The 23,778-nt window shown below is 42.5% G+C and overlaps 1 protein-coding gene across 1 annotated transcript in view; it reads left to right on the top strand.

The window, feature by feature from the left end:
- The window catches only part of LOC311012116 (neural-cadherin), a gene marked incomplete at its 5' end in the record, with an annotated part of 428,889 nt that overhangs the window by 240,033 nt on the left and 165,078 nt on the right, over positions 1-23,778 (top strand). Inside the window, 7 exons of the mRNA XM_084007453.1 lie at positions 7,844-7,964; positions 8,205-8,367; positions 11,708-12,376; positions 14,541-14,732; positions 15,735-16,178; positions 16,323-16,653; positions 17,402-17,495. Coding sequence (XP_083863579.1) covers positions 7,844-7,964; positions 8,205-8,367; positions 11,708-12,376; positions 14,541-14,732; positions 15,735-16,178; positions 16,323-16,653; positions 17,402-17,495 — 2,014 coding nt within the window. The remainder of the gene's footprint in view (positions 1-7,843; positions 7,965-8,204; positions 8,368-11,707; positions 12,377-14,540; positions 14,733-15,734; positions 16,179-16,322; positions 16,654-17,401; positions 17,496-23,778) is intronic.

Genomic DNA, 23,778 nt, shown 5'->3' with positions numbered 1-23,778 from the left:
TAAAGGAGAGTGCCTGTCAATCATCCTCTAGTGGCAGCCCACCAAGCGTGCAATACTGGGAAGCGGCGCGTCCACACGCGTTTAAAATCGCCCCTGTGGACACGTACCTTGAGCCTCGATCAGAAGGACTCCCCCGAGCGACACCGGGCAAGCGGTCTTCCGTATGCCACATTTCCCACGTCCGCCCGCTCGTCGGACGGGGATTCGGCGCTGGGCTCTTCCCTCTTCGCTCGCTGCTACTGAGGGAATCCTAGATAGTTTATTTTCCTCCGCTTAGTAATATGCTTAAATTCAGCGGGTTGTCTCGTCTGATCTGAGGTCGTGGTCGAATGTGGCCCCGACTCTCCCTGGGAAGAGGTGCGAGGGACGTGGCTCCCGGAGGAGGAGGGTAGAATATATCGAAGACCCAAAATATCGATATTTGCCGTCAGTGTATCGATTTATTTATTGCGACAGAGAGCACAACAATATATTGCAATATCGATTTTTTTCCCCACCCCTAATATACATTGCCCCAAACCCATCCATGGTCCTAAATTTCAGCTGTCTAAAAGTTGCTCAAATGAGCTCTCCTGAGAAAAGGCTGTTTCTGTGCCTGCATCTTTAAATGCTAATGAGCTCCATCTGTCAATGCCTACTTGGACAGCCATGAGAGGATGCTGCTTACGCTAGCGGTAGCATGCGCCAATGTTTACAGTGGATGTATCGCTATGGCTCGCCTATGTGGCTCAGGTGAAGTTGCTGGGTTGGGACAGATCCTTTTACGAGGGTCAGTGTCGAGGCAAAGCCAGCTTAGTACTGACCCTTGTTACTGAAGCAGTCCGATGTGAAGTTAGTGGTTGTCATGGTTTAGTCGCCGAGGCTGGGAAAGAGTTGCAGTAGTCACGGCGGGAGATGACCAGTGCTTGGACCAGGAGTTGCGTTGAGTCCTTTGTGAGGAAAGACCGGATCCTGCGGATATTGTAGAGGGAAAATCTACAGGATCGGGCCACAGCAGTGATGTTGGGGGTGCAGGATAGTTGGTCGTTGAGGATTCTCGCAGTTGACAAAGGCAATACTGTGATATCCTTGACAGTGACTGACAGGTCCATGCAAGGGCAGTCTTTCCCCGGGATGAAGAGTTCGGTTTTATGCAGGTTAAGCTTCAGGTGATGCGCAGTTGTCCAGGTGAAGATGTCTGCCAAGTGTGGGTGTCGTAGGTTGGGGGAAAAGAGAGGAACAGCTGGGACACATTTTGTCTGGAGAAAGGAAGGAAGCTGCTTTGTCTCTTGTTGGTAAGTCAGAAACTAATTGTAGATTTGGGTTTAGGCATTGTGTGAGTAAAGCTAGTTGTAACATTTAGTGTTGTGTTGATAGCTTGTTGTTTAAATTCTTGTGAAGCTGTCTATGCTAAGTGAGTAATCAGCTAGTTTCAGCCAGCTCAGCTGTAGTCAATAGAGTTGATTGGAGGGAGGGGTCACAGTCAGAACTTAAAGGACTGCCAGTGAAGCTCCTTCAAACCACATTTTGTCTGGAGAAAGGAAGGAAGCTGCTTTGTCTCTTGTTGGTAAGTCAGAAACTAATTGTAGATTTGGGTTTAGGCATTGTGTGAGTAAAGCTAGTTGTAACATTTAGTGTTGTGTTGATAGCTTGTTGTTTAAATTCTTGTGAAGCTGTCTATGCTAAGTGAGTAATCAGCTAGTTTCAGCCAGCTCAGCTGTAGTCAATAGAGTTGATTGGAGGGAGGGGTCACAGTCAGTACTTGCGGTAAACTGAGCATCAGCTGCAGCGTCAGGCCATCAGAACAAAGACAAAGGGAGTCTATCTGTGGGAGTCCATCGAGGAAGTCCATTGAGGTAGGCATAACATCTTTTCCGCATTTGACCTTACACTCTCCCCCTCTCCACCAACTCACCGGGCCGGGAACCAACTTGACCTTGTCTTCACAAGATCCTGTGGCATCTCGGCACTCTCTGTTACCCCGCTCACCGTGTCCGACCACCACTTTGTGACTTTCTCCCTCCCCATGAAGCCCACCACATCCCTCCCCTCTACGCCTCGAACGGTCACCAGCCGCCGCAACCTGAAATCCCTCACTCCCTCCGCTCTCTCCTCAACTGTTATCTCCTCGCTACCATCCTCAGAACAGTTCTCCTTAATGCCTACTGAGGAAGCCTCCTCCATCCTGATGTCCTCACTCTCCTCTTCTTTGGACACTCTCTGTCCCCCAATCTCACGACCTGCGGGATCATCTCCCTCCCCTCCCTGGCTGTCTGAACCTCTGCGAACCAACAGATCATTGTTGCGAGTGTCAGAGAGAAAATGGAAGAAATCCGGCCAGCACGAGGACCTTGCTCACTACCACCACCTCCTCTCTGACTTCACCTCAACTGTTTCGGCAGCTAAATCTGCCTTCTACCTGGCAAAGATCAACTCTTCTGCCTCCAACCCCAGGAAACTCTTCTCCATGTTCTCCTCCCTCCTCACCCCTCCTACCCCCCCCCCCCCTTCCTCCCTTACTGCCGATGACTTTGCAACTTACTTTACCAAGAAAGTAAATGACATCAGCTCCTCATTCACGCCTATTCCCTCCCAGAGGACATCTCCCCCAACTCTCAACTCTGATGGTCTTACCAGCTTTAGCCCCCTTACCCCTGAAGACGTCCACGCACTTGTTACATCCAACCGTGCCACCACCTGCTCCCTTGACCCGATTCCCTCCTCTCTTCTCCAGGACATCTCACACGACATCTTGCCATTCCTCACCACCCTGATCAACTCCTCCCTCACCTCAGGTGTCATTCCAGCGGATATAAGACAGCTACCGTGAAGCCTCTCCTTAAAAAACCCACCCTAGACGCTACTGACATCCATAGCTACAGACCTGTATCTCTTCTTTCATTCCTCTCTAAAACCTTGGAACGTGCCGCCTACAACCAACTGTCATCCTATCTCTCGCAGAAAAACCTCCTAGACCCTAATCAATCAGGATTCAGGACTGCTCACTCCACTGAGACGGCCCTCCTCACAGTGACAGAGTCCCTGCAAGACGCCAGAGCCTCATCCCACTCCTCCGTTCTCATTCTCCTCGACCTATCTGCTGCATTCGACACAGTCAACCACCAAATCCTCCTCTCGACTCTGGCTGAACTTGGCATAACTGACTCTGCTCTCACCTGGTTTACATCATACCTGACAAATCGCACCTTTCAGGTCACATGGAATGGCTCTATGTCCAAACCCTGTTCTCTGGAAACGGGTGTCCCTCAAGGCTCAGTATTAGGACCGCTTCTGTTCTCACTATACACCAGATCACTAGATTCTGTTATCACATCGCATGGATTCTCCTACCATTGCTACGCAGATGACACACAGCTATTCTTCTCTTTTCCCCCAACCTCCGACATTCACATTGCAACCCGCATCTCGGAATGTCTGGCAGTCAACTCTGTCTGGACAACTGTGTATCACCTCAAGCTTAACCTGAATAAAACCAAACTCCTCTTCATCCCGGGTAAAGACTGCCCTCGCATGGACCTGTCGGTCACTGTCGAGGGCATCACAGTATTGCCGTCGTCAACTGCGAGGAACCTGGGTGTAATCCTCGATGACCAACTATCCTGCACCCCCAACATCACTGCTGTGGCCCCATCCTGCAGATTTGCCCTCTACAATATCCGCAGGATTCGAACCTTCCTCACAAAGGATGCAACTCTCTCCTGGCCGGACTCCCGGCCTCTGCGATTAAACCATTGCAGCGTATCCAGAACGCTGCAGCACGCCTTATCTTCAATCTACCCAAATTCTCCCATGTGACCCCCCTCCTCCGTGACCTCCATTGGCTCCCTGTTGCAGCACGCATCCAATTCAAGACGATGACACTGGCCTTCAGGGCCATGAATGGAACGGCACCCGTCTACCTTCAAACACTGGTCAAACCTCATGCCCCGAAGCGAGCACTTCGCTTCTCTACTTCAGCTGGCCGGCTGGTACCACCATCGCTGAAATCAAACAAATGTCGCTCAGCAAAGTCCAGACTCTTCTCTGTTCTGGCGCCTCAGTGGTGGAACAAACTCCCGACCAATGTCAGGACAGCAGAGTAATTTGCCATCTTCCGAAAAAGGCTCAAGACTCACCTGTTCAGACTTCACCTCGACTCTACATAGCATGACCCACTAACACCCCACCCAGCTGAGTGCAGCTTTCCTCTGTGGATGTTGGAGTCACCGAGGGTGACAAGTGGTGTGCCATCATCAGGGGAGCAGCTTAGGAGGGCATCCATCTCATCTAAAAAGTCACGGAGAGGACCGGGTGGGAGATAGATCACTATGATGTTGAGCTTGAAAGGAAGGGTGACAGAGACGGCGTGGAATTCAAGTGCAGATCGGGGTAGGTGGTCCAGGGGAAGGACCTGGTAGGACCACCTGGGTGAGATAAGGAGTCCAGTTCCTCCTGCTCAACCTGTTCGTCTTGGGGAGTGTGAAAGTGAGTAGGTAGTTGAGGGGGCAGGTGGAGTGGCAGTGTTTTCTGTGGTGATCCAGGTCACCGTAAGGGCCAAGAAGTGGAGAGTCTGCAGGGAGGCATACGCTGAAATGGTGTCCGCTTTCTTGACTGCAGACTGGTAGTTCCATAGCCCCCCTAATACTTCAAGTTCAGTGGAGAATGGTGGGTAGCAGAGATTGGATGGGTTACAGCCTCGAGCGATGGGTCTCTGGAGAAACTTTCTCCGGTTTGATGTCCTGACTGAGATAGGACACATGGTTGCGATGGGTGGTGGTTGAGTTTTTATGACTTCTTCAATGGACTCTCACAGATATAATCCCTTGTCTTTGTTAGACAGTGTTCCCACAGACAGACGCTGAAGTGACAAGCTCTTAAGTGCTTGGTTTACCTCAGGCAGCTTTAGCCCCTCTCTCCAATCAAGTCTATTGACTAGAGCTGTGATTGACGGAACTAGGTAATTGCCCACTCAGTATGAACAGCTTCACAAGAATTTACACAAGGTATCTAGACAAGTCTAAATATTACTACTAGCTTTACTCACAGAATGCCTAAACCCAGTATCTACAATTAGTTTCTGACTTACCAAGAAGATAAAATGTGGGCTTTCTTCCTTTCTTCAGACAAAATTACCAGAAACAGATCCACTTGGTTGTAGAAGTGTGACAATCCACTGTTTGTGATGTAGGAATGTGTGTGTGTGTGTGTGTGTGTGTGTGTGTGTGTGTGTGTGTGTGTGTGTATGTGTCTTTCCTCCCAGCTCTCCTGTCTGTATACTCCATTTTAAGTACCCAGGGAGATGATGAAAAGAGTTTAGAAATTATTTCAACTGGGAATAAACATGATATTTCTCTCCATTTGTTTGTTTCATTTAACTGTTGTATTACCCCTTGTGCTGTTTCTTTTGTCCGTCGGGGATCAGCAGTTTTATAAATACTTACAAGATTGCGAAAACTTGAAAAAAAAAGCAGGGATGGAATTGCTCATATCCCCAAATGTCTAATTTAAAATGCCAACAGACAGACGGTACAAAACGATCTGGATTAGTGCATTCTCCTCTCTCCTTCCTTGACTTTCATCTTGCTAATATGCAGTGAATCTCATAACGTTTTCTGAGGTTCTTCCTTTTTTCCTTTCATATTAACATCAGGGGCGGTAGATGCAATGGCGATTGAGATGCAGACCGTCACGTTACGAGTAATCACATTGAGGGGGAACATTTTGTTCATTTACATTGATTCATTTACATTGGACTATTAAAGATGTTTTGCACAGCTTTAAAAAATATAAAATCCTTAATCTAGAATGGAGGGGACTTCTGTTATAGAATTTTAAATTACTTGGAGCAATGGATTATTTATTATTCAATGAAGAATCACGAAATACTGTTGTGTTTAAGCATTCTTCAGAAACTGATTCGATTCAAAGTTTACATTCATGCTGATCTTGGCCCTTATATTGTGCAGTAAGCCATACGAATGGCACTTGGAATGGAATCTGTGAATACCATGAGTCAATACAAACAACATCAAATTGGATCCCATGGCTTTCCTCAGCTAATAAGTTCACTTTCGCTTTGGCACTTGTGCCGGCAATGAGAGGCGCTAGATTAATCACTTGGAACATTATAGCAGTTCGTCAAGATGATTCAACACAGCTTGACAACCACAATTTTGTGGTAGAACACAGACACATAGGCACTATTCTTCTTCTATTCTAAAGAGGGCTCCAATTGGTAACTAGATGGGTAGGGTCAATAAACTATGTAAAATTAAGCTTGTGCACACAGCCACAAAGGCAGCAGTGAATGCAATGTGTACGTGCTTCAGCATACAGGACTGTGGATGCATTTGTTGATTTTCTGCTGTTTGAAGCCATCCACAATTAACACATTTATACTTCTTACCGCCTTAGCCATCAAATTGCTCATGATCCATGATCTGCCAAGATCCACGTCTGACATTGGCAGTTAATAAACCATTCATAACAAAAATGATATGGGTTAAATCTGTCCAGTGTCAGAGAGGAAATGCTCCACTGAAACTGTGCTGTATTTTATTGTTTTTTGTTTGTATGTGGGGGGATGGGCTTAAAATGTATTTTTCTCTTGTTCTTTTCTCTCCTCTAGATCTAGTAGTTATGTGAATTTAATTCAGTATTTTTCTAAAGTCCCTCATGACTTTGAATCCATCATGTATATAGAAACAGAATTGAAATGTCATTAAGCACTTTGATGGCTAAAAAGGCAGAATTACATTGAGTTTGAATGGTAATTCATTTTTAGAAACTGCAGACAGGACCACAGCAGGACAGTGTCATGTGGATCAAGCATGCGTTCATACTTACTGTCGTCAAATTGACTCTTAATGTGCTTATAATGATTCTTAATGATGTTAATACTCCCATTTGCTATAAAAATAATTATAATTATTGAAAATATATTTGTCCTGACCAACGCATTCAAATTATTTTGAAACGTAATTGCTATATAGTCTTTGGGTGATGTTAGGAATTATGATGAGACATTTTCTAAAATGTGACATCAAATTATTATTTTTTTTAATATGGATGTTCCCAATTATCGACCATGCATTATTATTTTCTAAACTGTCAAATATACATTTATTTTTGTTTTGCATTTTGAACGTTACCAAAAGGAAATAATATGTTTAACAGTCATTGTTTTTTGTATGTATTTTCATAGATACTTGACTGCTGAATGACTCCGCTCTGTGTTTGCAATGTGTCTAGTCTGAAACCGCTAACTTAAATTTAAAATATGTTGTGGTTTGACACCATGGGTACTAATAAACAAACAACTCACTGTGTTGTTTGCAAAGATGCCAGTTGAACATGACCTTTTGTTTAACATTACCTAGCATAAAACGCTTCAGTGAGATATTTGTTTCTGCATAACATCAACATATAGACATCCATTGCAATACAAATAGTTGGACAGGCTTTAGTTTTTCTGAGCACAGCACTAAGATCTTAATTCTTCATAGATGTATTTCCAAGACGATGCTATTCTAATGCAACTGGTTCACCACTGTAAAGGGCGGGTGCTGCTTGTTGACTCCAAACACTCGATATCTGATTCCAGTATGCCAGTTAAAGTGGGCTGACGCTATCTATCTTAGTTAAGGGTGACTGATTTGTGGATTGCTCCAGACAGCAATGGACTAGATGGGGACTTCCAATCCACCAGAGCTCTTTCATGGTACAAATACAACAGACAGGCCTATTTTTCCCCCCACCACAACTCAAACAAGACTTATCAGCCATACTTTTCTAGTCCGTAACTAAGGTTCATTTGAATGAAGTGTCATTCATCATTCAACCTTCAGTTTCTCCCGTATTGCAGGTGGAAACGCTAAGCTGCGCTACCAGATCACATCAGGGAACATGGGAGGGGTGTTTGATGTGGAACCAGAGGTGGGCACGATCTTTATTGCCCAGCCTCTGGACTATGAACAGAACAAAAGGTAGGAACACACTCATCTTTGAGACACAAATGTTTACTTTTTCACTCTGTCAAATGTTTTGTCAAGTGATTTTACCTCAAATATATGGTGTTCTTCCCCCTCTGGTAATACTTTTTTGTCTGCAGCAATAGATGTTATAGCTTTAAATCCACTTATACAAATACAAATTAAAAGTTTGTTTTACAACGCTCATTTGAATTTTGCGAACGCCCCCCTAACAAATTTGAAACATTTGCTTAGGTACAAGCTTCACGTCCTGTCTTCAGATGGAAAGTGGGAGGATTACACCACAGTGGCGGTAAACGTGGTTAACAAGAACGACGAGGCTCCAGTGTTTACCGTTAACGAGTACTATGGCAGCGTTACAGAGGAGCTGGATGGCTCACCGGTGTTTGTGCTACAGGTACAGTCCAATAGTTATTCAGCTGCATTATAGCACTTGTGAGAGTTTTTGTTTATTTTTTTTGTTTTTATGTAAAAATCTGACCAACTAGTTATTCATTGTTAGGCTCTTTTGCACAATATAATGTATGTGCCGACAGTCACCAGCTAGAAATAAGATTTGTTTGTCGACCTCTGTCTGAAAATCTTGAGTGGTAAATTTTCATTTAAATTTCGGAAATTTAGCAGACACTTTTGTCCAAAATCCATTTGTTGAAAGAAAGAAACCACAACATATCATTGCCAACAAAGTAAGAGCGAAAAAATAGAAACAAGTATTAGGTCCTCATCTGAGTAAAGTGGTAGCTGTTCAGCAAGGATACCTTAAGTACTTAAGTAAATCTTCCTGTTGGGAAAGTAACAAAGAGGAATGGTGCCTCAAAGACGATCAATTGCACCCCCAACTGAAGACCTTAATATGTACATTTCACATATAATATTAAAACTGCGAGCAGTGATAACGGGCCCTCGCATGGCACGTAACTCGGTTAGTGCTACGACCGCCTGACGTGTCGGACCGCCTGGCCTGGCCACCGCCACGGCGCGGGTCGTCCCCGGCAACCGCCACGGCGTGCGTCGTCCTCGGCCACCGCCACGGCGCGTCGTCCCCGGCCACTGCCACGCCGCCGGTCGTCCCCGGCCACCGCCACACCGCCGGTCGTCCCCGGCCACCGCCACACCGCCGGTCATTGAATCTTCGCGTCGATCACCGTATCAGACGATTGAAGTCGTCGTGCTCGACTGGGGTGCAAAGTTCCACGACACTGTAACTGTATACGAGTGTAAAAACATGACATTTCATGTCGCCAATAGGTGGCGCTCCGATTGTGAGTCAATATTGCAGTGCAGACATGTTCAGGGTGGGACTCTCATCAAACGTGAGAAGTTTGAAGATCGGACAATGTACACTGAAGTTATAACAGTTTAGAGTGTTTGTCCACGTCCGTGGGGTCGTCCTGGTCACGCCCTTTGACTTATGTAAGACCTTTTGATGATTTTTAATCATTGAGGCCTCTAGAACAGGCTCATAAAGTTTGGTAGGAATCGGATAAACTGTCTAGGAGGAGTTCGTTAAAATATACTGCATGAAAGAGGCGAAAAATAGCTTAAAATTTCACATTAAATGCAAAATGGCTGACTTCCTGTTGGGTTTAGGGCATGGGTCCAAGAGGCTTTTTTGTACATCTCTACATGTTCTATGTACTGTCAAAGTTTTATGTAGGTACGTCAAAGATAAAGGTGTTCAATATCCTAAAAGGAGCCGTAAAAGTGTAAGAACATGATATTTCCAGGTACCATCAGGTGGCGCTCTGACCTAAGGTCAATATTACAGTGCATCCATGTTCAGGGTGAGACTCTAATCAAACATGTCAAGTTTTGAGCAGATTGGACATTGTATTCTGAAATTACAACAACTTCCTGTACACTGGCCAAAATGCAAGCCCTGGCCACGCCCTTTGACTTATGTAAGACCTTGCCTCGTTGAGGCCTGTAAAACAGTCTCAGCAAGTTTGGCAGGAATCGGATCAACGCTGTAGGAGGAGTTCGTTAAAATACAAAGCCTACAATTGGCTAAAATGGCAAAAAATGGTGAAAAAAGATGAAAAAGATTTACTGTAGCGCCCCCGAGTGGTCGATTTTAATAAAACTTTCAGGATATGTTCCAGTGAGATATGTCAACATATCCTGCAAGTTTCGTGATGATTGGGTTAAAGGTTATGGAGTTATGTGTATTGATTTACAGAGTCCCGCCCCTTTTGATGTTCATTGGCTAATAACTTCTTAACGCAATTATATTTTACAAAGCCTTTGATATCACTTGATCACATTGGTCTAGTGATGATCCACAGCAATTTTGGTGAGAATGGGATCTACAGTTTAGGAGAAGTGAGCAAAAACATCTTTCCACAAAATTCAAAATGGCGGACAATTTTGGGAGGCGGACTTTAGTAGTCCCGATTGCAATTTTGTAGAGCACACTTGCACAATTTTGTGTCAATTGGAGTTACGGTGTGTCATTTGGTCTAAAACGAGACCTCTAAAATGTCGCGATTTTCGTGTGCATGAAAAAAAATGTCAACTTCTGAATATGATGAGGCCTCCAAAAAGGAAGTTGTTAAAGAAAAAGAATAAAAAACAATACAGTTTCAATAGGGCTTCGCAGCCCGACATTGTCGGCGCTCGGGCCCTAATAATGAAAGTTTCTGTAGACTTGCATCAGCCTTACTTGGTTACATAGGTCCCTTTTTATAAAAAAAAAAAGAGGGCATGCCCTAATTTGTACTCCAAGAATCAAATAAAGGTTAAATATATATTTTTTACTAATTATTTTATTGTTTATCCAGTAATTATTGCCGACATGGTCCATTGCTAAATCATATAGGCTTAAAAGCTCAAGCTATGTATTTCTATATAATTATAGCAAATATAAAATATGACATACTTGTGTAAATGTTCACACTTAAAAACATAGTTTCTCTCAGTTCTACATAAATAACTCACTTTCAGTGTGATCGCACTTTAGATTACACATTGTTATCTCCGCCATGGGGATCATGCGCTCATTCACTTTGGCATGTGTGAGTGAGTCTGCCCCTCTGTGTCTGTCCATGGCTCATCTTGCTTTCTGCTGCAGGGAACTGCATGATATTCCAGGTGGCCAGTTATGGCTGCATGCTTGATGACCTCTCCAGGGTTGTGGTGAATCACATGTTCTCAAAACACACAGTACAAGCACTGCTGAGTACCTTTCAGAGACACAATGTAGACAAACATTATGCACACCTTTTATTGTTTTGGAAGGTGTGTTTTTGAGTTGATTGTGTGTTATATGACACAGTCAGACACAACTGCAGTTTACTGAGTGCACCTTTTTAGTTAACCATGTCTGTATTACATGAGACAGTCTTTTTAATCCCTTTACATGCATTAATAGTGAGCCTGGTGCTCTCTTCCCTCTTATAAGAGTACAATGTCTTACTCTTTTAAAAGAGCACAAGTTAATTTATCTCTTCATCACATTGCAATTACCGTGCAAAATTGGAACGTGCCCAGGATTTAATGATTGTTGATGTGTTGAGGATTAGTGTGAAGGAGCAGGCAGCAGAAGAGAAGCAGGAGAGATGGTTGATGAGACTGGATCGCTTCTAGGATTACCTATCAGAGAGTTAATATCTGTACAAAGCGGTTGTGAAGTGCCTCAACTCAAGATCACTTCAAGTCAGCAGCTTTTCAATAATGAAATACAAATATGATAACACATTAATCACCCAGCTGTTTAACTCTGCATTTTGATGTTCTAGGTAACTGCGTCTGATCCAGATAAGGACGCTGACCAGGAGGCCCTGCGTTACTCCCTCCATGGCCAGGGTGCAGAGAGTGAATTCATAATTGATGAGGTCACAGGCAAGATCTACGCCCAGCGGACCCTGGACCGCGAGGAGCGTGCCGTGTGGCGTTTTGTCGTCTTGGCCACGGATGAGGGTGGAGAAGGTTTGACGGGCTTCACGGACGTCATCATCAATGTGTGGGACATCAATGACAACGCGCCCATCTTCACCTGTGCCCCCAGCTGCCATGGAGACGTGGCAGAGAACTCAGTAGTGGGGACGTCTGTGATGGAGATGACAGCCACCGACCTGGACGACTCAGCTGTGGGGCAGAACGCTGTGTTATCCTACAGGATTATAGGTAGTTTAGATGCCACCAACATCGAAGTAGGAGGAGTGCCTACCTTTTCAGATATGTTTGCCATCAACCCCACCACAGGGACAATCACTGTAGCCATGGGCAGTCTGGACAGGGAGCAGATTGAGTTCTACCTCCTGGTTGTGGAGGCCAGAGATGGGGGAGGCATGACAGGAACTGGAACTGCTACCATTCAAATCAAGGATGTGAATGATCACGCTCCAAGATTCACTGATCACTCCTGCCTGGCGAGGATCTCGGAGAATGCAGAGCCCAATGGAGAGGTGGGTCAAAAGGGACCTCCAAGTTAATGAGGCACCATTTTTACTAGCCTATTTTATATAGTTCTTAGCTGTACAAACCATTCTCTAAATATTTTGAAATAGCAAATGTAAACATTGCATTTGTTGGTGAATAATGATATACTTCCACATCCAATATCTTAAAAAAAAGACAACACACAACAGAGTAATACCAAATATATCAAATTAGTAAAAATCCGCAGTCCACCTTGAACAGGGGAAACCTTCCCATTTATAGGCAGATTTTAGTTAGAACCCTGAAGCCTATGCGATTTCTTAGATACAGTATAATGCAAGATTCGGATTCAGATTAAAACTGGCCTAACACTACAGACAAACTGTGAAAACTGCTAACAACAGTGAATATTGCACAGTCTTTCTAGGGCTGTTGCAATGAACTTCTGTAATCTAATATAATTCCAATAGTAAAAAAATCAGTACTTTTCGAATGCTGAAATTAATATTCGATTTTCTTTTCTTTTCTTTTTTTAGAAACATGTTTTCTAATGTTAGCAAATCTTGTCCTCCTCGCCTTGGCCTACCCGCATAAACGGATGCTTTTGACACATGAAGTCTGATGAACAATAAAGTTTTCTGAATCACAATCTCACTATCAGAAATAGTCAATAGCGGAGCACACACACAGAGATAACCGCGCGGCAGCACTCGGTGAAATTCAACAAAGATATGGATGGACCTCTAGAAGCGATGACGTCATGACAAGCTTACTAGTTTACTGCTAGCTAGATCGACCCGTGTCTCCATCGGCTTATTCATCTGGAACGAGACCAACAGCAGGATGTACGAGAGAAAGTGAAAGTAGAGCTGAAGGTGAGACGAGGAGGACGTAGCCATGGCAACGGGGACACAGAGTCCCCAGGAGAACAGCAATGTGGTTGTTTTACTTTCTTAATGTTTACTTATCGAGAAAGCTGTCACCTGTTGGTAATTCAACATATTTATTAGGGCCCGAGCGCCGACAACATCTGGCTGCAAAGCCCTATTGTATTTCGAATGTTATTCTTATGCGGAAGTAACTTGTGTTTTGGAGGCCTCAGCATGAAATAAAACTCACCAAAATTGTGTGCGTAGAAAAAACGAATAATGTCACTATTTTTAAGGCTTTGTATTTGCCCACAAAAAAGTTGCTTGCTAGTGCCACCTAGCGTGAACATTTGCCAGCCCCACCACACCGTAACCGATTGACATGACATTTTGCACATGTGAGGGTGAGTGTCCTCTACAAAAAATCCTCTTGGAGTATAAAGTCCGCCCGCAAAATTTTCCGCCATTTTGGATTTTATGAAAAACCCGATTTTGCTCATTTCTCCAACACCGTTGATCTGATTTGGACAAAATTTGGTGTTCATACTCATTAGACTCAGGTGGGGTCCTGGTCCAAAAACTGCCATGTGACCGCAGGCACTCTACAAATGCATATGAGCGAGGGCCTGTCACATCACTGCTTGCAGTTTTAATTGCTAATGTTTTTGGAACGCCCTCTAGTGGACAGGAAGTAAAACAACCACATTGCCGATAATGGCATTGGCAACATATAAGCCTGTGTAGGGTAGTTAATATTAATAATAGGCAGAATTAGACCATTAAATATTCAAATATAATTTGAATATTGAAAAAAACATGGAATTAAAATGGAATGCTGTTAAAGAGGAAAACTTCAGAGGGATATAAATGTAGTTCTGTGTCTGGTAGTTGTGTAATAAGGCCGTCATTCTTTTAACACGGTAGTCATAACAACTTGATTAGCTGCTGGTATTTCAGGTCTTTCTTTTTACCTCCAAATGACTAGAATATTAATAGATTTTTTTCATAATACGAGCTGATAGCAAGTATTATTGTTGAGGTGGTGGTGTATTTTCAAAAATACATTCAATTAATTTATCAAAAATGTAGGAAGCTGGGGCACCGGGATGGCTCAGTGGTAGAGTTGGTGCCGGTATCCTTACCACAGCAGCCCTGGGTTTGCATCCGACCAGCGGCCCTTCCTGCAATGTCATCCCCATCTCTCTCCCCCTTTCACTCTCACTCTCTCTCAGTAAAAGGCAAAAATGCCCCCCCGCCAAAAAAAATAATTAAGAAGCCAAAGTAGATACTTTACTCACATGATGCTATTTCTTGTTCTAAGGTCCTGGAGCTCACAGCAGAGGACAGGGACACTGGGGAAAATGCCCAGCTGACCTTCAGTGTTGTGGCTGGAGACCAAGAGCAGAAGTTCTACATGGTTAGTCACAAGCAGGAGCAGCGTGGCACCTTGAGGCTTAAGAAACGCCTGGACTACGAACGACACAGCGAGCAGAGGTTCAACCTCACACTGAAGGTATGCGTTTTTCGAAAAACCAAACTTGCACGATTGTTCTATTCGTCTTCAGAATCTCAGGCTCTCTCTTATTCATGAGGTTTAATTTGACTTCCCTGGGAGGAACCTTGGGTGAAGCATGTGTGATTGTGATATAGAGAAAAGCAGAATGATGAATAGTGTTTGGGTTCCTCATGCTGAGTTGTTGAACTGAAAGTGTTAAAAATATGAAATGTTTTTTAGTAAGCATCTGAAGTTTGAAAGCATTCACATAGATCGTGTTCTTGGAAAGTCTTAAGAAGTGCTGATTCTGATGGGGAAACTGAGAAAATGAGGAATTTCATAAGCATTGATCTCAAAGTTAATTGTTTTTCCTAAGTGCTAAAACTCTCATATGAACCTGTAGTGCCTCTGTCAACAGTTATGAGAAAGAATTTCTTGGTGAAGAGAATTATAAAGTAGATATAGGAAGTGTTTTCTGTCAGCAACAGAAGGAATTATTGGTGGCAAAAATAACTAGATCTTTGATAGGGTGATCTACAAATCTGCTTCCGCATTCAGATGTAGGCATGGTGTGATATTGCTTTATGGCTAAAAGTCTAAAATAAATACACTTCATAACATGAGGGTGATCACTACTGTGCAGAAATCATTAATCTACTTGGATGAAATGTCCGATTAATTATTATCACAACTAGAAGGGCAATCAGAGAGCGCAGACCTAATAAAAGTGGAAAATAATTTGTGCAACTGCCCCCGTGATTGGGATCTGCTCCAAAATGTAATTGCTTCTTCTTTAGCCCAGGCTGCATAATGTCAGTAGTTTCCTCCTGAAAAACAGACAAACCAAAAGCATAGTTTCCTTGGTGGAGTTAATTACTGCAATTCCTTGGTAACATTGCAGGACAGCCTGATATTTACATATATGATAAATGTCTTTATGTTAAAATCTTCCCTCCACCATCTTCATGCCTCAACTCAGCTTGGATGTCTTATGAGACATGATGCAATGTCCTCTTTTAGGTTGAAGACTTGGACTTCTCCAGCCTTCTCCACTGCGTGGTGGAGGTGGAGGACTATAACGACCATGCTCCTGTCTTCATTCCACACCTCCTGGCTCTTGCCCCGCTACCTGAAGACATCAGCGTGGGAACCAGTGTGGCACATTTGGTGGCCAGTGACTCAGATTCAGGCCAGAATCGCGACATCACCTATAGCCTATCGGAGGACTCAGATCCTGAGGGGGTGTTCACCATTGACCAGACTGGCGTTGTCTTTGTGGCCCAGCCTCTGGATCGGGAGCGGATATCGCAGCATTACTTGGTTGTCATGGCAACTGATCATGGGGTTCCACCGCTAACAGGCAGTGCAACAGTACAGCTCCCTCTGTTGGATGTAAATGATAACGGACCAGAGTTTGAGGCGACATACTCCCCAATAGTCTTTGAGAATGTGGCTGGACCGCAGGTACGTACATTTAATCTCAAGTTAATATGCAACCTACTGATATAAAGAAAGTTAAAAAGAAAGAAGAATTGTTAACATGTGGTGGTATGGATGGAAAAAAAGTAAAGCAAGCAAAGACCCTTCCTGCTCTACGTTCTTGTTTAGGTAGTGAGGATGAATCAGACATCGACCCTCCTCCGAGCTGTGGACCGGGACTCTCCAGAGAATGGCCCGCCATTCCACTTCACTGTCCCCCCTGAATATCGCCACAGTAGCGATTTCTACCTCCAGGACAATCTAAACGGCACTGCGACACTAACATCTCTGAGGACGTTTGACCGTGAGCGGCAGAAAGAGTTCTTCATTCCTATTATTATGAGTGACAGCGGCCACCCAGCCAAAACAGTGACCAGTACCCTGACAGTGACCATTGGCGACAAAAATGATCACGCTCATGTGGCGGGGGAGAAGAAAGTTTTCATCAATAGTCATAGAGGTGAGTGTGTCATCTCCATCTCTAGAATGTAGTGATAAAAGATACATAAGACAATGAATAAAGTGATGAATCTCCAGACTAAGGTACATGTATCGGTTTGTGTGTCTTTGTCTACTTTTTTTTTATGCCAAAGATCTGTCTCTGTCGGTGAAACTGATAACACCAGCCAATTAATTCCTAATCGGTATGCAGTAATCAACGCACACAGGCACACACCATTTTAATGTGTTTTTCACCTCTGCCTTACTTCACCCTCTGTCAGCACATTATCGTTGTCTGCAAGATCAGTATAATCAGAATGACTCCCATGATGATATTCAAAGGGTCACAAAGGCAAGCCATTGCTTCATTTGTCATGCAATTTATCACAGCTATAATGTTTCTTCTTGAGCCAATCTATAATATATATATATAAATATATATAGACAGACAGACAGCTGGGATCGGCTCCAGACCCCCCACGACCCTGAATACAGGACAAGCTGTAGACGATGGATGGATGGATGGATGGATGGATGGATGGATGGATGGATGGATGGATGGATATACGTGTGTGTGTGTGTGTCTGTATATAGATAGATAGATAGATAGATAGATAGATAGATAGATAGATAGATAGATAGATAGATAGATAGATAGATAGATGGTCGGCCAGGACAGAGAAATGAAAATGTTTACAAAAAACTTTTTTTTCATTTGACATAATGGTTATTCAAAAATGATAAACTGCTTTGTTTTCTGTCATCAGGTCGAATGCCAACTACGGTGCTGGGAAAGGTCTACTCTCCAGACCCTGATGACTGGGACAACAAGACATACATATTTGAAGGACACGTCCCAAGGTAAATAATGTGACTCTTTATCAAGGACCCTGAAGCCTGTGGGATTTCTTAGATACAGTACAATGCAATTTGGACCTATAGGAGAAAAAATCTGCACAGTGCAAGATTTGTCATCAGTCTAAAACACAGACATAGGCAAATGGCCATCCATGCACATGTGGGTACACTTAAGTCCCTATAATTGTCCGTTTTAGGAAACAAGGCTTTCTTATCAAAACTGTCACTCAAACAAAACTAGTTTTCACCTTGTATATGGCTGGATCGTGTGGTCAAAACTAAACTTCTCAACCTCCAGAATTCGATGACGCAGAGGAAGCATGTGATTTCCTTCCTGCATTGTCATTGTGACGTAAGCAGCACCGCTGCGTTAGCACCACTTTACTTAATACTGTGATCTTTTAATAATCTGCAATTTACAAATACTGGTTTCATACTAAGTTGTCAGACACTGGTTGATATGCACGTTGTCAAGATGGGGAACACTGTGGAAACACAATACTTTGATGTCCTGAGCCATGTTATGTTTCCCAGCTAATCTAGCAACACACTGGGCAAGATTTACTAACGCATTTCGCCCACTTGAGGCGCAATCCGTTCCCAACAACGGTATTTACAAACAGGGCGCACTTGGGTAAAAGCGCAGATTGTGCTCATGCAAACCAGAAATCCTTGTTACAGAGTAAGCAGCCATGCAATAATACTGGACTTGATCAACATTGTTATGTTGAAATTGATTGTAAATAAAAGTGAGAAAATAAATAACCAACGCAGCCTGGAACAATTCCGTCTTTATGTTCTTTATTATTTTTTAGTGAATGGTGTATGTTAGACTGTTTGCTCAGGTCGGAGTTCCCCCGTATCGCTGCAGAGCGATCGTTTGTCTCTTGCTGGTGGCAACATAATTCGCTCTGGCCATTCCATTAATTGTGCAAACCAGTTATTGTATCTGCCCATTATTTCGTTGCATTTCGCGGTTTTGCTGCACATTACTAGACATTAATTTCTGGTGCACCTGAACCGGTTCTCCTTGCCTGTGCCCTGTTGTACGCTACCGTTTCCTTGGTTGGTTATGTGCTTTTTAGCGTCCTTTTTCTCATTTAGAGTGGAGCTAATTACGCTTGAGGGCATAGAGTGTGCTGTTTGCCCAGTGGCTGTCAGGTTTGATAAATATGATGCAAAATGAAGAAGCACTGCATGCGCTGTTTGCGATCTCGCAATAACAAACACAGCACAAACTGCGCCAGTCTTAGTAAATCTACCCCACTGTGTCTACAGAATAGGTTTTGTTAATGTGATTGATTTAGACTTTTAAATAATGCATTGCACCCCTGAGTGAAATATTTCAGGAAGATAGAGGCCAGATGACAGAAGATAGAGGCCAGACGTTTCTTTTGCACTGTGATCAATTGTAACTCATGTACAAAAGAAGTCCCTCACCCTTTTCAGTATTCAAACTGCTGGGATGTACTGGTATTCCTTCACAATTTTCGATTAAGTTTTGGCATTTAACTAGTGCAGTGTTCATTCAATACATGACTGATGAGTTTTGAATATTGTTGCTCATAGCTTTCTTGAAAATTGTTAATACAAGCAATTTTTCACCGCGTTACTTGCGCAAGTTTGACTGCAGGATCAGTTGTATTTATTTGTGGGATCATTTGTGTTTATTTGCTTAGCCTGGGTTAGACACACCAGAGAGGTCTGCCTCCATGTAGACACTGACAAGGTCTCATTAATTATGGCTGAAATAACCATTATTACTGCTTTGTACATGCTGTGGAAGTGCCAGTTAACATGGAAACCAAACACCAACATGAGCACATGTTTGAGTTCATAACATCACCCAGAGGTGTTAAGAGAAATTTGTTGAGCTGTATGTACAGTGACCAGCAAGCCACACGTTGGCTGGTTTCTTACAGTGGTATGAACCGAAATCAAACAATTATTTTGTGATTTGATTGCAATAAATGGATAAAAAGCATGCCCAAATAACTACATACATGATGACAATTTGTAAAAAATTTGAAGTTCTTAGGTCTGAAACGACAAGAAAACAACTTTTAAAATGTTTATTTTCTGAATGGATTTCAGATCACAGGTGGTAATGCTAACTATGTAGCTGATGCATAAAGACTTAAAATGATTCAGGCATAATATGGGAGTGACCTTGTGGTTTATACCATAGACAGTTTATGGTTTACACACATAGTTTCATTTGGTTTCTGTCCTAACGTGAGGTGACCACAGAGCGCTGTTTTGTCTCCATTTCTGGTTCAATGACGTTGATGCATCACAACCTAATGCAAATTATTCGCTTGAGTTGAAAATCTTGAACTAATAAAGAAAAATACAAAGGTGTGCCTCATTGGCTTTGCGTCTATTATACAAATTAGATTTGCAAATGACCAATGACACAAATTTGCTCCAGGTTAATAGTTAAGTCAACAGTAGTGATGTCCAAATGAAGCTTCGTGAAGCATTTTCTTTATTTTCTGAGCCCAACAGATGGCGCTCTCTGTTCAACAAAGGGTTGAAAGCAATGGAAATATATCGGCCTTCAACCCTTTGTTGAACAGAGAGCGCCATCTATTGGGCTCAGAAAATAAAGAAAATGCTTCACGAAGCTTCATTTGGACATCACTAATCAACAGTTAATGTAGTAGCGAGTGATGGAGAGCGAGCTGTACCCTGTACCCACAGTGACACCCACCCCCCAACACTATAGTCTTCATCTTGCAAACTGAGCTGAACTCAAAATATTTCTCCTTCACTGTTTCAGAGTCAAAGTTAAACCTGTATCAAGGACTAGCTGTACTATGAGGCATTAACATTTCACAGCAGCTCATCTCGTGGTGTTTCAGACCTAAGTCAAGTTCAGAACACTGATATATCACTGCTGTACTGGTTTTTTCACAAAAAGGAGCCGGTCATAACTCCTTCTGGTCTACTTTATATATTTTCATTTCAGTGGATCAAATCAACCATAATTGCTGTTGTTCACAGTGAGTGCACCTTCAGCTATTTCATTGCATCAATAAATCTTCTAGAATATGTGTTCTACTTTGACAGGAAAAGAAGTGGACAATGATGTAAGTAGTTGATATAAATGCCAATAAAAGCAGGCTTCAGCGAACTGGGATTTACCTAGTGGGAACATATTAGTAGTTTTAGTAGAGATGTAAAATTGTCTTTCAGTGAAACCTGAAATGAAGTGCTGGACCTACAAGGTAATTTACCCACTGCAGCATATGCTATAAAATGAGTTAACATGGCCCTTGTCTCTAAGGGATTTATTATTTGATTTGCTAACGTTCTACCTCGGATCTCCTCTATAATCAAGCTTGAATGAGCTCATTTACTGTACAAGGGGAGCATGGAGACAAGGACCAAGTGAAATTGCTTCCTTGAATGTCTGTGCCATTAGTCAGCCTAATTCTTTCCTGTGTCATCCTTTTCTCGCTTTCTTTTATTGTCCCAGGTTTGCAGAAGAAAACAGAGTAGGATGAAAGAGTGAATATAACACATGGCTGAGGGGGATGAAAGAGTGTTTGTTAGGTCAGTTTTCATCTTGGACAGTTGGAACAGGTTTACAGACCAGTAAAGGTGTTGAGCTTTACTTGGTTTACTTGGTTGGTTTAGTTGCATAATCAGTCATTTTTTCCCCTAAATGTTTGACAGGGACATTGCATATAAATAAACATTTGTGTAAATATGCCAGATTTAGCCAGTCCCTGACCAAATGTAACAATAGGCTCCCTGATGGTTGCTGCTGTCAGCTGACAGCCAGACATTTTTTAGTTCACATCATACAATGTGGTTGAAATGTGATACGTCTTCTCTCGATATCAGGAGTTTGAAGCTACCAGTTTAACTTTCAATCTTATCATATCAATATTAAGTGAGATTTAGTTGGCTGCAGCTGTTATTTCAGTTTGTCAGATACTTATTTTAGCATCGGATCAGGCTCAGTTTTGGCAGAATTTAGGGGCTCTGAATGCGATCAGCCCTAAACATTTTGATTAATCCATGTTTTATGAACAGTGGTAATATTTTTTTAAATCCTGGCTTTCTATAGTACAGGAGCATGGCACACATAATGGTTGCTTTGGGTAGATTGTGTTTATAAGAAATTAACAGAGCATTAAAATGCTTGGTTAAGGTACAGAAAAGTAATAAACAGGTGAAAGTTAATTGTAGCGTGGTGTGAACTCCAATCTCCTGCATGAAAGTTGAACTTGGTCGCACCCATCCACCACGCTGAGTTTTCCCCTTATTACATTAAGTGTAAGTTGTACTTGCATATCTCTGAAAAAGCGATCGCCCCTAGGGTCCCCATTAAATTGATGGTGAAATTTGGTCATCAGAGGTTGTATCAGAGGTTCTATCTGTGTACCGACAATTTGTTGTGACCGTGGTGATGGTCCCGATGTCCCGAGTGGTGTGTGTGTGTGTGCGTGTGTGTGTGACAGAAATAGGAATAGATTAGGTCACACTCTTTCCCTCCCTGTTTCTCCATCTCTGACACACATACACACAGCTTCACCCACCCACTCACACACAAACATGCACACACATTCACATGACACACATGAGTTGAGTTACTTTGATGATGCGTGTAGGTTTGTAGGTTCTACAGCAAACTACGGTGTTAGGCTATTAGAAGGTAAAAACGTTTAAGGGTAATAAGGTAAAACATTTTGAAGGATAATAGGAGTAATGAAAAAGCAATAATGGCCATTTTAAAAAGGCTATATGATACCAGGTTAGGTTCTGTAATCTAATGCTGCACAAACCCCATCAACATTGTTGATGGGGTTTGTGCTGTTCTTGCTTATCACTTAAATCTGATATATTCTGATATCTCAGACTGTGACAAAATGGAAATTACATTTTCACAGAGTATGAGAGGCATTTAAAGTTGACGTTCTCAAGGAGTATTGGTAGCTATGATCAGGACTGATGTTGGTTAAAGTGACAAATAATGAACAAATAATAATCAATATTCAATATACAAATAATCAATACATGGTATTTGTAAAGCAGGTGTTGTAGGGGACATTTTTTTCCTTTGATGTACCAATAGGCCGTTTTGTTACGACACTGCACAGAAAATAACCATGTAGCAAAATCAATATTGCTTCAGGATGTCAGTGGTCCAGTTTGCAGCACTACTGAACCACATATCAGAAAGAAGACCAACATCTTCATGATTCTTTCACACTCGGATGTTAATTTGATGAATAAACAGAGGATAAACTATCCACAGCTGGTCAACATGGAGAGGAGTCACAGGTCAGAGTCTCTTCACTCCAGGTGAAATAACACTCATGTCCAGATCACTGGACTGGCACGAAAGGAATGTGAAAGGCCTCTTTACGGCCTCAAAACCTTCATGATTAGGAGATTCATGAACTCCTAAATCTGAGCCTTAGCAACATCTCCACGCATCTCCAAGTGTGAGGGGGAAACAGACCTTCAGAAACACCAGACTTTAAAGCATCACAAACACGGCTTAGGTCTGATTAACACCTATACCTTTCACAGAGAGCCCTGATCGGGTTAAAGATTACGCCCTCCTACTTCCTCTCTGGACCCCTTCCCAAGGGTATAACTCTTTTTAAGATGTGTATTGGAGTGTCTCCTGTGTATCAAATGATTCCCTCCCTGCCTCCTAAATCACACATTCAAATAAGGAGGCCAGATGTTATTCTCTTTAGTTAACAGCAGAAATACCTAAATACCTACTTCAAAATATAGTCTAGAGATGTTATTATTTACATAATAGATGATAATTATGGCATTCTGTTTAAATCCTATGCTTCTGCGACCCAGAAGTACGAAGTGAACAAAATGTGATTCGTCCACAAATTTTGCGTAGACCTCTACCCTCGGGTGGCCAGAGTTAAATTTGATCATCTCTCAGTCATCTCGATACATCATAAAGGAAACAAATAGATATTGAGTCAGATGTATATATATCGATATACAAAGACGTGTGTATTAAACAATTTACGTGAGACTAGCTTGATTAAGTGCACAGTGTTATGTTGAAACAAACTTCCTTTTAACTCTTATCAAGAGTGGTTCATTCAAACTGGTTATACAAAGAAATGTTTATAATTAATGTTCAATTCATTTTGACCTGTTATTTGCAATGTAATTCAAGGAACGAGTTTTGACCTAAATGGCGAGATTATGTGTTTGAGCGTATGATAAATATATGACCGCATGTATATGTAATAGTTTAATCATTTAGCCTTCGGACCGTAACCGAGTTGGCCTG

This window comes from Eutrigla gurnardus (genome assembly GCF_963514095.1).
Source record: "Eutrigla gurnardus genome assembly, chromosome: 1".
Lineage (NCBI taxonomy): Eukaryota > Metazoa > Chordata > Actinopteri > Perciformes > Triglidae > Eutrigla > Eutrigla gurnardus.
This window is presented reverse-complemented; position numbering and strand designations above follow the sequence as displayed.